This window comes from Bubalus bubalis, chromosome 2, assembly GCF_019923935.1.
Source record: "Bubalus bubalis isolate 160015118507 breed Murrah chromosome 2, NDDB_SH_1, whole genome shotgun sequence".
NCBI classification, from domain to species: Eukaryota; Metazoa; Chordata; class Mammalia; order Artiodactyla; family Bovidae; genus Bubalus; species Bubalus bubalis.
This window is the reverse complement of record NC_059158.1, coordinates 119,619,983-119,637,277: the sequence shown is the minus strand read 5'-3', so window position 1 is coordinate 119,637,277 and position 17,295 is coordinate 119,619,983. Positions and strand designations below refer to the sequence as shown.

General features: G+C 37.7%; 1 protein-coding gene across 2 annotated transcripts in view; it reads right to left on the bottom strand.

Annotated features, from left to right (window-relative positions):
- Positions 1-17,295, bottom strand: part of DPP10 (dipeptidyl peptidase like 10) — a 793,501-nt gene that overhangs the window by 358,227 nt on the left and 417,979 nt on the right. For both annotated transcript variants that reach the window (XM_025277255.3, XM_025277261.3), the window contains exon 5: positions 11,422-11,496. In XM_025277255.3, the coding sequence (XP_025133040.2) occupies positions 11,422-11,496 (75 nt within the window). The remainder of the gene's footprint in view (positions 1-11,421; positions 11,497-17,295) is intronic.

Here is a 17,295-nt window from a genome sequence, read left to right as displayed (position 1 = left end):
GTTTCTATTCATTCTTTTCTCTTTTCTCGAGTAACAGTGTGTCAAGCATTGTGTTAGACACAATTATGATTCTCAGTCGCTCAGTCGTGTCTGACCCTTTGCGACCCCATAGACTGTAGCCCGCCAGGCTCCCCTGTCCATGAGATTTCCCAAGCAAGAACACTGGAGCGGGTTGCCATTTCCTTCTCCAGGGGATCTTCCTGACCCAGGGATCAAACCCGAGTCTTCTGCATTGAAGGCAGATTCTTTACCACTGAGCCACCTGGGAAACCCCTTAGACACAATTATAACTGTGATAAATTCTACAAAGTAAAGGAAGAGTATCATGAAAACTAAGATCATGGCATCTGGTCCTATCAATTCATGGCAAAAAGATGGGGAAACAATGGAAACAGTGACAGATTTATCTTGGGGTGGGGGTGGGGGGGCGGCTCCAAAATCACTGCAGATGGTGACTGCAGCCATTAAATTAAAAGACACTTGGTCCTTGGAAGAAAAGTTATGACCAACCTAGAGAGCATGTTAAAAAGCAAAGCCATGTTTTGCCAACAAAGGTCCATCTCTTCAAAGCTATGGTTTTTCCAGCAGTCATGCATGGATGTGAGAGTTGGACTATAAAGAAAGCTGAGCACCAAAGAATTGATGCTTTTGAACTGTGGTGTTGAAGACTCTTGAGAGCCCCTTGAACAGCAGGGAGATCCAACCAGTCCATCCTAACAGAAATCAGTCTTGAATATTCATTGGAAGGACTAATGCTGAAGCTGAAACTCCAATATTTTGGCCACCTGATGCGAAGAACTGACTCATTTGAAAAGATCCTGATCCTGGGAAAGATTGAAGGTGGGAGGAGAAGGGGATGACAGAGGATGAGATGGTTTGATGGCATCACCTACTCAATGGACATGAGTTTGAGTAAGCTCCGGAAGTTGGTGATGGACAGCGAAGCCTGGCATGCTGCAGTCCATGGGGTTGCAAAGAGTCAGACACAACTGAGCAACTGAACTGAACTGAATTGATCAAGTCAGAGAAGGTCTGGAACAGCCTGTATGTTTAAGGCACACATGCTTGAATGGGCATCTAAAGAATAAGTAAAAATTATCAATATGAAGAAAAGGTGCAGGAACTTGTTCTAGGCAGAAGAGTAGTGAAAGCCCCAAGATGGGAGGGAGCATGGTGATTTGAAGAAATAAAGGAAATCCAGAAGTGCTGAGAGCAAGGGGTAGGGGGTGGGTAGGTTGTGGAAGATGAGGTTAAAACAGCAGGCAGGACCTTGTACATTGTGTTATGACTTCTTTATCCCAAAAGCCTCAGGAAGATTTTAAACAGAGAATGACAGTTTTATTTTTATTTTATTTATTTATTTATTTTTAGGATCAGTTTAGCTTGAGTGTAGGAAATCAAAGGAAGAAAAGGGACTTCCTTAATGGTCCATTGGTTAAAACTCCATGCTTTCACAGCACACAGAATAGGTCAGTCCTTGGTCAGGGCAACTAAGATCCTGCATGCAGCATGGTGTGCCCAAAAAAATAGGGGGACAAAAATGAGAAAGAAGAGTGATTAAAAGAAAACCTGCTAAGGGCTATGACATTCCTTCCAACAAGAGATGGTATAAGCATATTATTCACCCATTTCTTTTAATTGAAATATATTCCATATATCATTGTTTAAGTCTAATGAGTACATGTTAATTTATATATTGTAATATGACTGCCACTGTAGCAATGATTAGCACCTTTATCACATTACATAATTACACTTTCTTTTTAGTCCTTGGAATAATTAAGTTTTAGTCTTTTAGCAAGTTTGATAATTATCATGTAATATTTCTGTCTATATGTGCATTATAATCTCTAGGGTTTACTTACTACTCCTTGTAAGGTTATCTCCTAAAATAAACATCTTTCCAGCTCTCCCATCTGCCATTCCCTGGTGAATATCATTGTATTCTGTTTTTACAAGGTAGCATTATTTAAATTCTACATTTAAGTGATACCATTTGTCTTTCTCTATTTGTCTTTCAGTATTTGTCTTTCTCTCCAGGCTCTTCATTCATCTGTACCCCATCCTTCAGACAAGGACACAGATGTGAGAAACCAGGCAGGAAAACTCTTGCTGAGTTACTGTAGAGTAATCAGTGTTCATAATGATTGCCATGAGCCAAGGAAAAAAGCATTTAGTGAGTTCTCTTTCTTTGGTCTAATAACACAGAAAATATACCATTTATCTCAACTACTGCTGCATTCCAAAAATAGCACCAGATAAATTCAATAATCTGATATATGAGATAAGACTTATTTTAGCTTTATTTTCCCTTTTATTATGCAAGTTTAATATCTTATTTTTCAAAAAAAAAGAAAAAAATGTCAAAGATTATCTGACTCCATGCCCTTTTCTCCAGAATTTCAGGAATATTACCTAAAGATTTATAAGTTTGATTTGCTTTGGAGTCTGTTTACATGTAAATAGGGTCACTAACTGTGATGTCTACAGGGGTCGATTGTTCCTGCAAGTTGTGACAAGCAGTCTGGGAAAGAGAAAAATCAAACAATCTAAAAGATTCCCTGCCATCACTCCAGCAGGGACACTGAAGCTTAAGCTCTACCATCACCAGTAGACTTCTCCTTTGGAAAGGGGTAAAGGGAATAACTATAACTCTAACACTCTAAAGGAACATAAGATCACCCCAATGTGTCTGTGCAGAGGGCAATCTTCTCAAAAAATCAGTCTCTACCTCCCTACAGTAAGACTCATCTTCTTTCCCCCACCTATTTTTCCATAAATTGGTATAATATGTATCTTAGAGCCTCTGCTGCTGCTGCTAAGTCACTTCAGTCGTGTCCAACTCTGTGCAACCCCATAGACAGTAGCCACCCAGGCTCCCCCATCCCTGAGATTCTCCAGGCAAGAGCACTGGAGTGGGTTGCCACTTCCTTCTCCAATGCATGAAAGTGAAAAGTGAAAGTGGAGTCGCTCAGTTGTTTCCGACCCTCAGCAATCCCATGCACTGCAGCCTTCCAGGCTCCTTCACACATGGGATTTTCAGGTAAGAGTACTGGAGTAGGGTGCCATTGCCTTCTCCGTTACAGCCTCTACCACACTGTAAAATTCTTACAGCCAAACAGCATTCATCTTGATGTGCCTACTGATTACCACAGACAATGAGAATAGAACATTCTCAAATTTTATGGTGCAGAATAATGACCTGGAAACCATGTTACATGCCCAAACCATGAGAAACATTCATCTGGTCAGAAAAAAAAAAAAAAAAAAGTGATTCTTCAGTTCAGTTCAGTCACTCAGTCATGTCCGACTCTTTGTGACCCCATGAATTGCAGCACGCCAGCCCTCCCTGTCCATCACCAACTCCCGGAGTTCTCTCAGACTCACTTCCTTTGAGTCAGTGATGCCATCCAGCCATCTCATCCTCTGTTGTCCCCTTCTCCTCTTGTCCCCAATCCCTCCCAGCATTAGAATCTTTTCCAATGAGTCAACTCTTCACACGAGGTGGCCAAAGTACAGGAGTTTCAGCTTTGGCATCATTCCTTCCAAAGAAATCCCAGGGCTGATCTCCTTTAGAAAGGACTGGTTGGATCTCCTTGCAGTCCAAGGAACTCTCAAGAGTCTTCTCCAACACCACGGTTCAAAAGCATCAATTCTTCAGTGCTCAGCTTTCTTCACAGTCCAACTCTCACATCCATACATGACCACTGGAAAAACCATAGCCTTGACTAGACAGACCTTTGTTGGCAAAGTAATGTCTCTGCTTTTCAATATGTTATCTAGGTTGTCATAATTTTCCTTCCAAGGAGTAAGTGTCTTTAATTTCATGGCTGCAATCACCATCTGCAGTGATTTCAGAGCCCCCAAAAATAAAGTCTGAGACTGTTTGCAGTGTTTCCCTATCTATTTCCCATGAAGTGATGGGACCAGATGCCATGATCTTCGATTTCTGAATGTTGAGCTTTAAGCCAACTTTTCCCTCTCCTCTTTCTCTTTCATCAAGAGGCTTTTTAGTTCTTCTTTACTTTCTGCCATAAGGGTCATGCCATCTGCACATCTGAGATTCTTGACATTTCTCCTGGCAATCTTGATTCCAGCTTGTGCTTCTTCCAGTCCAGCGTTTCCCATGATGTACTCTGCATAGAAGTTAAATAAGCAGGGTGACAATATACAGCCTTGACATACTCCTTTTCCTATTTGGAACCAGTCCATTGTTCCATGTCCAGTTCTAACTGTTGCTTCCTGACCTGCATACAGGTTTCTCAAGAGGCAGGTCAGGTGGTCTGGTATTCCCATGTCTTTCAGAATTTTCCACAGTTTATTGTGATCCACACAGTCAAAGGCTTTGGCATAGTCAATAAAGCAGAAATAGATGTTTTTCTGGAACTCTCTTGCTTTTTTGATGATCCAGAGACTTCTTACTTTGTTGAAATTACCTTTTTGATATTGTGGAAGTAAAATAAGGGTTGGCTCAAAAGTTTGTTCAAGTTTTTCCATAAGATGTTAGGAAAAACCCAAACGAACTTCTTGGCCACGCCAATAATGGTGGAACTAGCATTCATATTATCATATTTGAGTTAATTATTAGCCAAGCATCTCAAGGGAAAAGATTTAGCCCAAGTTCAATAAAAATTGACATTGATACAAAAATTAATATTATTTTGGCTTCTTTGCTAAGACTAAAATATTATTGATTTACATTTACATGATCTATTTACTATGCAACTCTTGATACAGATTCTTAAAAAAGTATCCATAACCCTATATTATTAATCATAGTTGCTTTGTGTCTAGGGATAATTATTCTCTGTTAAAATAGTCCAAGTTAACATGAAAAAAAGTCTAAGAAAGAATCATACTCTTCATAGCTTAGATGCCAACTTAAGCTCTAAATAAAGCATTTCAAAGTCAGTAACATAGTGTTTCAACGGATGACACACAGAAGAACTCAGTTGTTGACTGAGAACATACTTTCTAAATTTGGCCTACACTCAATTATTGACATTTGACTCCAATTGAGGACATTAGTAGAGAAGGAAAACTAAATAATCTCTCCCCATTAAGACCCCCAGACTCCAAAATAACAAGGCTACATCCTGTATATCAGTGAAACTCTCTCACAGAATCCTAGAGGCAGGATTATCAACGTGTGAGATTTTTCTCTACACCAGGAAATTTTTCAGGATAGTAGATTTGAGTAACTTTGAGAAGAATTAAAAATCAAAGACATTACTTTACCAACAAAGGTCCATCTAGTCAGAGCTATGGTTTTTCCAGTAGTCATGTATGGATGTGAGAGTTGGACTATAAAGAAAGCTGAGCACCAAAGAATGGATGCTTTTGAACTGTGGTGTTGGAGAAGACTCGTGAGAGTCCCTTGGACTGCAAGGAGATCCAACCAGTCTATCCTAAACAACATCAATCCTGAATATTCTTTGGAAGGACTGATGCTGAAGCTGAAACTCCAACAATTTGGCCACATGATGCAAAGAACTGACTCACTGGAAAAGACCCTGATGCTGGGAAAGATTGAAGGCAAGAGAAGGGGACGACAGAGGATGAGATGGTTGGATGGTAATACTGACTCAATGGACATGAGTTTGAGTAAGCTCTGGGAGTCGGTGATGGACAGGGAAGCCTGGTGTGCTGCAGTCCGTGGGGTCGCAAAGAGTCAGACACGACTGAGTGACTGAACTGAACTGAGAAGTATTCGTATTTTCCCCTTCTTCCGTATTGTCATGGGAAAACTGAAGACATGTGTGGCATTCATGACTGTTTATTGTGTTGGGTGGTTTTCTCATAATACATTGAAAATGTCTCTGTGGAGTTTTCCATTTGGGGAAGATTGGTTTTGATTACATTCACTGATAAGAAAGATAGGTCTTTCCATTATTAATATCATTAGAAGGAGAGGTTTTGATCACTTGTCACCATAAACAGTTGCAAGTAAAACAGAATGAATGTTTACACACAAAATGTATACAAATAAAGAAATATAATTACATATTTAACATATTGGTGAGCAGTTCTCTAAGCCTACAAAAAAAGTCAACATAACAAAGTGAAAAATAAATTTAATCACAAAATTCAAGATTTATTTAAGTCAGAAAAATAATTAAAGCCAAAAAATTGGTGATGTATTTAAGTAAATGGTATTAAAATTAATAATTGAATTATACACATGAATGTTTAAACAATACTAAGACTAGAAAAGATAAATGGAGTAAATAAAATATTATTCACAATAAAACTAAAGAAAAAACCTTGAGAATAATAGCTAAATTTTTATTTAAATACATACTAAAATGTATGTGTATATTTATAGTGTTTATATGGATACAAATATATGGATATATATTGAGTATACTTACTTTTATATATGATTATATAAATATACTCAAGAGACTACAGTCACAAGAAACATGCCTAGGGAGATGGATTTGCTTGACTAAAATACTAGACCATAATGGATAAAATTTGGGGGTTTGAGTATACTTCATGTGTAGTGTAGGGTAAGGGAGTTAGAGAAGGAAAAGTTCGGAAAGAGAACGATACCAGCACTTTACAGGGACAGATCACCTTTAATGAGGTGAAAAGGGGCACCAGTCAGATTAGTGAGCTGCTGCACTAACCCAAGAAAAGAGTAAGTATATATAGGCACATATGTGAAATCTACTGTCTTAAGGGGGTCTGTTCTTCTCCAAGGTTGTTTGAAGTAGTTATCTCTTAAATGGCTGGGGCAAGGAATTCTGGAGATCTGCCAGAGGCTGAGACAGGCTGGGAGCTGGGCATAATCAATCTAAATGTCCATTTTCTTTCTTGAGGTGAGAGAGTTCTTTGTTTTGCATACAATGGTGGGGAGGATCTGGAGGGGAATTTTGACTCCAGGCTATTTTGAGCCATGTAACTTTCCTTCATGTGGGATGAATATGAAATATTTGGGGACTATGTTAGCCATCCTCTAAATTGGTCTCCCCAAGTCCTCATTATCTGGTAGTCCTCTCCAGCACTGAATTAGACCTGACTCATGTGACAAAAAAGAAAAAAAAAAGTGAAAGTAACAGATATTTCCATCTTTATCTTCTGCTTACTCACCCTGGGACAATCCCAGTACCACATCACAGGACACACAAGTTGCACTGAAACGAGTTTCATGTGGAGAAACCTGAGGCCTCATGCCATCAGCAAGCACTAGTTAATCGAGCTCTACCTTGGCTGTATATCTTACAGCCTCAGTCAAGCCATCAGATGATTGCAGCCCCAGCTGATACCTGATTGCAACATCATTAAAGCAAGAACCATCCACCTAAGCCAATACCCAGTTCCTTATACACACAAACAACTGTGAAAAAATATTTTTTTTTCAAAGTCACTAAGTTTCAGGTAATTTATTGCATAGTAAAATAAAACTAATACAGATGGTGTATAATGTAGGTGTGATGTGTGTGGGTATGTGTGGGTGTAAATGCATCCAATTAGTAGTTAGGCTGTATAGAATCTATGAATTTAATAACTAGTCCATATTTAAGATAAAGTTCTTTGTTAGTAAAGATGGTAGTATAGCAGATTATGCATTGCCTAAGGGCAGTATAAATCACACAACTATTTGGAAAACATTTTTTCAATATATAACAAGACCCTTAAAATATTTTCTATCTGAACCCCTATTTCAATCAAAAATAATTATTTGAAATATATCAACCACTTAAATACAAGGAATAAAACTATAAAACTCTCAGAAGAAATCCTAAGGTTAAAATTTCATGACCTTGAATTTGGCAATGTATTCTTAGACATAGTAACAAAAAGCATGTGTAATAAGAGAAAAAAATAGATAAATCATACTTCATCATAATTTTTAAATGTATGCACCAAAGAACATTATCAAAAAAGTGAAAAGACAATATACTGAGTAGAAGAAAATATTTGCAAGCCTTATGTTTGATAATGGTCTGCTATCTAGAATGTCTAAATAGCTCTCAAACTCAACTACAATAAGAAAAAGAAAAAAAGTAACAGATATGAATAGGCATTTCTCCAAAGAAGAAACCACAAAAGGCACACAAGCATATTAAAATACACTTAACATCATTAGCCTGATTATGGAGGTTAACACCTAAACCACAATGAGATACCAATTAGGATGGCTATAATAAGAAGAATGGAAAATAACAACAACTGGTGAGGATTCAGACAAACGGGTACATTTTACACATTGCCAGTATGAATGTAAAATGGTGCAGCAATTTTAGAAAGTTGTTTAGTGGTTTCTCAAAAAGATAAACAGAATTATCTTATTACCCAGTGATTCTACACCTCAATATATTTACCGCCAAGATAAAAATATGTAATCAAAAAACTTCTTGTGCACAAATGTTCACAGCAGCACTACTTATAATGGTCAAAAGGTGAGGGAAAAAAGCCAAATGACCTTCCATGGATGAATGGATAAAGAAACATGGTACATACATATAATGAAATAGTATTCAACCATAAAAAAGAATGAAGTATTAACATATATTATAATTCAGATAAACCTCAAACAAATAGGTGGAAGAAACAAGATGAAAGGTCATATACTCCATGATTCCATTCACGTAAAATATCCAAAATAAGTGAAATCTTAGGTAGAAATTAGATTCATGATTATCAGAGCGTAGGGTAGGGAAGAATGAGGAATTACTGATTAATCGGAATAGGATTTTCTTTTGGGACGATTAAAATGTTTTGGAACCAAATAGAGAGTGTGTGAACAGTATTGTGAATGTATTAAATACCCCTGAATTGTACATTTTAATATAGTTAATTTTGTTAACTATTATGAATTTCAGTTCAGTTAAAATTTTGTTATATCTTTTCCTTCATAAACTCCTTTTATAAAAATGGATCCCATAAAATATTAATTCAAGAAAAGGGGGATACACTCAAAAACAGTTTCAAAACTGCCTAAAACAATGTTTTATATATGATAATTTCTGTTTCTCTACTTTTTTATATATAGGGAGATAAAAGGAATAAAACATTCCATAATAATTTGAGTGGATGTGTTTGGGTTGGTTGGAATTTATATGAACCTTTTCCCTCTTTCTATTAATGGGCATTATCTGTATGTGCACACACTGACAGATACACCAGGTAATCACAGCATTTAATTTCTTTAAAACCAATGATCCCAAATTGCCATCTCAGGGTACACCATGGTTTCTATTAAATTGTCTTTAATTTGGATTCAAAAAAACTTATAGGTTTATTTCTTTTTCCTCACTAAATTGTCAGTCTCTGGGCTAGTCTGAATTGACTGCTATACCTCAAAGACTTAATGTTGCTTCTAAGAAGCCTCCTGTAGTCTGCCCACCTGGAATGTTTTTCTATTCATCCTTACCTATTTGACTCTGAGAGTCCAACCCATGCTTCCCTCTCTATCATGATTATCTTGAATGGAATTTTCTCTATTGTTTAATATCACCAAGCCTATAACACATCCTTCAAGGCTGTATGTGGATATAAGTGTTTGAGTAGTATCACCTGTAACTGATTGTGTGTTTCTTAAAGGAGAAGCTTCAATCTTGTGTGTGCCTCTAGGTGCACATGCCACACCCTGCAGAATGTATAGTCCAGGAGTTTGTACTTAATAGATGATGAATAAATAAGAATATATGAATGAAGTACAGAAGATTATGAAATTTCATTTGATCATTTTTTACTTATTAAAGTGAGCTTCCTCTTACTTCCAAAGACTATGTCAATAAAATATCTTCATTCTTTCTGAAATTAAGCAAAAATATAAAAGGGGGTTATTAAGATTGATCTATAGATATCTTTTTGGTGTTAAGTATATTTGCACATAATTCTGATATATTTTGGCTAGTATCCAAAGTCAACCTAATTTTGCATATTACATTACAGAGTAGCTAAGTGTGACCCAGTTGATATACAGTTTAAGAAAATTCTCCTAGCTATAGATATGAAATATTTTCTGCTATGTATTTTCTATAAGTTTTATAGATTAAAATTTTACATTTAAATCCATAATACATTTTGAGATTTTACATAATGTGAAACTTAAGTCAGTGTATTTATGGGGCTTTTGCTTGCTTGATTTGCCCATGGATGTCCAGTTGCTTCAGGACCACTTGTTGAAAGTACTATCTTTCTGTCACTGAATTGCTTTTGTACTTCTGTCAAAAGTCAGTTAGGCAGATTTGGATGTGTCTGTTTTTGAGTTCTATTTTCTGTTTCATTGATCTGTGTATTTATCCTTCTGCTAGTTCTATACGTCTTTAATTATGGTAGTTACTGAAAGCTATATAGCAGTCATTTTAATTAAAACTCTTTAGATAAATATTACTTCAAAAACTTGGGGACATTGTATTATTTTTGCTTCTGAAACAACCATTTTTCCTCAATGGTTTTCAAAATTTCAATGAATAGAACACAGAACAAAGGTGAAGGAAAAGGGTCAAATTTTATAACAGAAAAAAAATGTCTGATTACAATCTCCTTGCCTTTTGAAGTGTAAATAAATTTTTTAAATAAGAAACATAAACTTGTCTAAAAGTATAGCATATGTATATTTCAAAAGACTAAAACCATCAAGGAGAGGGTTCTTTGAACTGTAAAATGTCATGTGCTCAAAGGCTTTCAATGCATTATATGAAGCTTTCTGCTTTAAGTCTATAAATTTTTATTATCTGCCTTAAACCACACAAAACTTCCTTGAATAATTTCCAATCATTTATTCTCTAAAGAATCTAATCTGCTGAATGGCCTTCTCAACATTTACTTTGCTTTTTAACAGTGTGAATTATATCTAAGTACAAGATACTCCACAACCATGCATATTACTCTAATTGTGCTATAGAGCTGACATGGGATAATGAAACACTAATTGCAGTTAGAACATTTTATTTATTCAGAATTGATTCTTTGCCTTATCCCACTTTCAGAATTTTCTACAACTGTAGGGTTATGCTCAAACACCAACAAAGAATCCATTGACCATAAACTGAATTAATGTTTTCACCAGTCCCCTCCAACAATACACACTGCAGCTCAGGGAACAGCTATTAGGAAATTCCTTAATCCATATATACATATGACAGTTAAGTAGATATTAAGCCTTATGTGGGAATATCAAAAGCCCCATTTTTTGGATTTCCTGAGTTCTGCCACACTCCCCACTAAAAGAGACAGCCTTGTATCTAGCCAGTACCTAGCAGATTGCTCTAGTAATTTACTAGCTGTATCAAAGAAAGGACAGTATCACCAAAATTCTCTTGTGCCATCTTAGTTATCAATAATCACCAGTAGCTATTGGATATGCCAAATTTTCTCTAGTTGAGTAGATGACATGAGAAACTGAACTGTTACCTGAGTGAACCACAAAAAAAAACATTTTTGCAAAGAAGTTCATTGCTTTACCTGTTTGACGTCATATGCCAGAAGAACATATTTCAAATCTGGTGAAACTGAATGTCTTGATGCTTTGAAGGTTACCTGAAAGTAAAAATAAACAATTATTTTAAAATGTTTAATAATAGAGAGGTTAATAAGCATTTAGATATGTAATATTAAAAATATCTCCATTATCCTCATAATACTGTAAAATAAGCACTCTCATTCACACTTTAAGTCTAAACAGTCATGCACACAGATGGACATAAAAACTTGGAAGAGCCTATATTAGACATTTCATTAAGAAAAATATTTGCCCTATATGTCCCCTACATTTTAACATTATAGACGAAGCTAATATTTTCATTATAGAAACAAAAGCAAAACATCATTGAATTTCTTCAAAGTAATCAAAATGCTTTTATATTTGCATGCTGAATTAATCAAAAGGAAAAGAAATAGTGGCATTCTGTGGTGTCATGATATTCTGTCTTTGCACTTTAGTTTTATCACCGATTATATATTTATATTTTTGAAAAGACATATATTAAAGACAAAATCTCCTTAAAGAAAACTCGCAGAGTGGAGCAGATTTAGACACAAATGTTTTAATTATCTTGATTACTATATATATATAGCATATACAGCTTCCCTGGTGGCTCAGATGGTAAAGAGTCCTCCTAGATGTGGGGGACCTGGGTTCAATCCCTGGATTAGGAAGATCCCTTGGAGAAGGGAATGGCTGCCCACTCCAGCATTCTTGCCTGGAGAATTTCATGGACAGAGGAGCCAGGTGGGCTACAGTCCATGGGGTCGCAGAGTCGGACACGACTGAGTGACTTTCAAGTTCATACAAACTTGAAATGTGTTTATATGGTATATAAACAACTATGATACAAATGTTCTAATTTGAGCCCTTAATTTTACCACTGAATAGATCTGATGTTGAAAAGAATTGAAAATAAGGTGAAGGATAAATACATAGAGAGTGGGGAAATTGTTTTATTTGAAGTAGAGTTTATATGTAACTTCAAATCTAGAGAAGGAAAGGAAATTGAGTTGACACATCAAAAGCCTACAAAATACAAACAAAAAAATAAACTCTATATGGATTTTAAGCAAACTATTTTTTAATGGTTTTTGCAGAGAAATACATGTATAAATAATTGTATACAGGGCAGTTTCCACAACACTTCTCCAAGAAAAAACAAAAAAAGGATGAAGTCAAGGTTTTAGTACTTACAAATTTTCAACATATTGGAAAGGATAGGAAACTCAGACTAACCAATATTTGGCAAACTATGGTATAATAGAAATATATAGTTGGCCTTTTTTCCTGGCTCCTGACACAGAGCTTCTAAAATGCTTGGGGGACTTCCCTGGTGGTCCGATAGTTGATACTCCAGGTTTCCTCTGCAGTGGGCATGGGTTTGATCTGTTTGGAAAACTAAGAACCCATATACCCTGCAGCACCACCAGATAAATAAATAATTGAAATCTCTTAAAAATGATTTAAACAATAAAATCCTTGGAATTTCTTGAGTGATAGAAGGGTCTTTTGTTATTGATAACTGGTCCACTTTGACCATATATAATAAAAGTTAATGAGATGATTAGATATAAACATCTGAATGCAGAGTTCCAAAGAATAGCAAGAAGAGATAAGAAAGCCTTCTTCAGCAGTCAATGCAAAGAAATAGAGGAAAACAACAGAATGGGAAAGACTAGAGATCTCTTCAAGAAAATCAGAGATACCAAAGGAACATTTCATGCAAAGATGGGCTTGATAAAGGACAGAAGTGGTATGGACCTAACAGAAGTAGAGGATATTAAGAAGAGATGGCAAGAATACACAGAAGAACTGTACAAAAATGATCTTCACGACCCAGATAATCACGATGGTGTGATCACTGACCTAGAGCCAGACATCCTGGAATGTGAAGTCAAGTGGGTCTTAGAAAGCATCACTATGAATAAAGCTAGTGGAGGTGATAGAATTCCAGTTGTGCCAGGAGCCGGCGGTGAGGAGCTCCACTCGTGGCAAAGGTCATGAGGAAGGAGGCTTGGCAAAAGCAAAGGTGGGATCGAGCCTCAGGAGTCCCCATGGAAATTCTTGAGCATCTACCCCCAAAACCAGAGTCTGCCTACTTTCTGCTTTGTGCTCTCACCTACACCTCTGACTTTACGGGGGGCTGTCCCCCACTACCTCTCTCTAAAAAAAGAGTTAGCTTACAGCTCCAGTTAATAATTCCTAGGTGTGACAGTGTTTCAACCTACAAATTCCTTTGGAAATCCTCTAGCCTGCCTGAATAGGTCTTTCCAGCCACATGTGATTGTTCAGAGCCTCCCAACTGTGAGAGGCATGAGATGTTCTAAACTGTCTAAATACAGATTCCTTTGAGCAGTTAAAAGATTGATTAGAAATTGTATTGGTGAAGGGTTTTTCACTTGTTGGGCCAATGTTTGCTGCTAAGTCTCCATATCCCTTACCTACTGTGTCCTTGGCAGTGTATTGATTGATATAATGGGTGTATAGAAATGTAAGTAGTAGCCTCAATGTTTGTAACCTTGGACCCTTGAGTTAATTCTTTTCTTGATTGAGCCCACCTCACCTTTGCCCTATAGGAATGCAACTTTATCCAATGCTTTTTGGAGACTGGCGCCTGATTTTAGAATAATCACCTTTAGAGAAAAATAAGTTTCTTAAAATGTTAACAGGCCTCCTGGCCAGAAGATGATGTAAATCACCTAAACTTTTGCATATGATAAGTTTGAAAGCCTGGCTTCGATTAGGATCAGGAACTGCTATCCTTGCTTGACTCTACCCCTTCCCCCATGATCCTCTATGCACAACTTAAGGTATAAAACTACTTTAGAAAATAAAGTACGTCCTTTTGTTCACCAAAATTTGGTCTCCCCATGTCATTCTTTCTTTCTCCTTCTGGCTGAATTTTTCCTCTCAGGTGGGGAAGCTCATCAAGCCTACTAATTTTGCCTGGGCTTCTAAGATCTGACCGGGGAGGCCTTAGTGTGTCTCCTCTCCTTCGGGAGAACAGGAGGACGCCTGCGGCCTTCGTAGGTGACGTAAATTCCCTGCTTGGGAATTTTATTCAGCCTCTTTTCTTCACTGAATTTCTTCGCTGAGCTATCCTTATTTCACCACTCTTTATATCCTTAATTAATGTTTAATTAAGCAGTTGTTTCCTGATCCTCGTCAACGCCATCCCCGCTTCGAATTCCCTGAATTCACCGGGGCTGGACCCCGGCACAGTTGAGCTATTCCAAATCCTGAAAGATGATGCTGTGAAAGTGCTGAACTCAATATGCCAGCAAATTTGGAAAACTCAGCAGTGGCCACAGGACTGGAAAAGGGCAGTTTTCATTCCAATCCCAAAGAAAGGCAATTCCAAAGAATGCTCAAATTACCGCACAATTGCACTCATCTCACATGCTAGTAAAGTAATGCTTAAAATACTCCAAGCCAGGCTTCAGCAATATGTGAACCGTGAACTTCCAGATGTTCAAGCTGGTTTTAGAAAAGGCAGATAAACCAGAGATCAAATTGCCAACATCCGCTGGATCATGGAAAAAGCAAGAGAGTTCCAGAAAAACATCTATTTCTGCTTTATTGACTACGCCAAAGCCTTTGACTGTGTGGATCACAATAAACTGTGGAAAATTCTTCAAGAAATGGGAATACCAGACCACCTGACCTGCCTCTTGAGAAATCTGTATGCAGGTCAGGAAGCAACAGTTAGAAATGGACATGGAACAACAGACTGGTTCCAAATAGGAAAAGGAGTTCGTCAAGGCTGTCTATTGTCACCCTGTTTATTTAACTTCTATGCAGAGTACATCATGAGAAACGCTGGACTGGAAGAAGCACAAGCTGGAATCAAGATTGCCCGGAGAAATATCAATAACCTCAGATATGCAGATGACACCACCCTTATGGCAGAAAGTGAAGAGGAAGTAAAAAGCCTCTTGATGGAGGTGAAAGTGGAGACTGAAAAAGTTGGCTTAAAGCTCAACATTCAGAAAACGAAGATCATGGCATCTGATCCCATCACTTCATGGCAAATAGATGGGGAAACAGTGGAAACAGTGTCAGACTTTATTTTTCTGGGCTCCAAAATCACTGCAGATGGTGACTGCAGCCATGAAATTAAAAGACGCTTACTCCTTGGAAGGAAAGTTATGACCAACCTAGATAGCATATTCAAAAGCAGAGATATTACTTTGCCAACAAAGGTTCGTCTAGTCAAGGCTATGGTTTTTCCTGTGGTCATATATGGATGTGAGAGTTGGACTGTGAAGAAGGCTGAGTGCCGAAGAATTGATGCTTTTGAACTGTGGTATTGGAGAAGACTCTTGAGAGTCCCTTGGACTGCAAGGAGTTCCAACCAGTCCATTCTGAAGGAGATCAGCCCTGGGATTTCTTTGGAAGGACTGATGCTAAGGCTGAAACTCCAGTACTTTGGCCACCTCATGTGAAGAGTTGACACATTAGAAGAGACTCTGATGCTGGGAGGGATTGGGGGCAGGAGGAGAAGGGGATGACAGAGGATGAGATGGCTGGATGGCATCACTGACTCGATGGACGTGAGTCTCAATGAACTCCGGGAGTTGGTGATGGACAGGGAGGCCTGGCGTGCTGCGATTCATGGGGTCGCAAAGAGTTGGACACGACTGAGCGACTGATCTGATCTGATCTGAATGAGATGACTCTGTGAGGGGAGAGTGACTAGATAGCTTCTGGATGGGGGCTGGTTACCAGAAGAACCAACCACCTGATTAGAAGGGTAGAACTTTGAACCCTACTTGGAGGTCAGGGAGGGTGGTAGCACTGGAGATGAAGTTTAATCACATTGCCAGCAATTTAACCAACCAGTCCTAGCTAACAAAATCTCAGTGAAAGCCTCTGAATGATGAGAATGTAGAAGCTTCCTTGGTAATAAACGTATCAATGTAGCAGGAGAGGATGCATCTCTACTCTGAGACAGTGTCTGTGCTTAGGACCCTTCTTCATTTAGCCTATTTACCTCTTCATCTGGCTTTTCATTTGTATTCTTTATAATAAACCAGTGATCATAACTATCGCTCTTTCTGTATCATTCTATCAAATTATCAAATTGGGGGCAGTCACTGTGTCTTTAACCTGTGGGTTTTTCACTAACTCTGGGTAATTAGTATCAGAAAGAATTGAATTGTAAGTCTGTGCTGTGCGTAGTCACTCAGTGGTGTCTGACTCTGCAACACTTTGGACTGTAGCCTGCCAGGCTCCTCTGTCCATGGGATTCTCCAGGCAAGAATACTAGAGTGGGTTGCCATTTCCTCCTCTATGGTATCTTCCTGACCCAGGGATCCAGCCCACATCTCCATGGTCTCCCACGCTGCAGGCTGATTCTTTAGCTGCTGAGCCAGGGGAAAGCACCCCCTTACACACACACCCACAGAATTGTTGAAATAACATAGTTTTTTTTCATTTCTCAGCTAGATATGCAAGAGAATGGAGTGCTCTAGGAGAAAATACTTTTACATGGTAATGTTAATTTAGAAGAGGTGTTGTTTATATTCATCCATCTTATACTGTCCACTTTACAAGAAGGACAGAATAATCATTGGTAATAAGTTATCTGAAGAAATTTGCTTTTCATTTTTTCAAAAAGCCATTTCAATAATAATGAAAATAACAACAAAGTACAATCACAGCAGAGGAGCTACCATCACAATCAGTAGAGCTATCATCTATCATATTATAAGCTCTGAAATTGCTTTGAACTCTGTAGTTCTCAACACTCCTCCCATGACAAAGCTGTAAGGAAGGTATCCTCATTCTAATTTTTTCACTAACTTAGTGTACATAGAAACCATGGATATTAGCCTGTATGAAATTCAGAG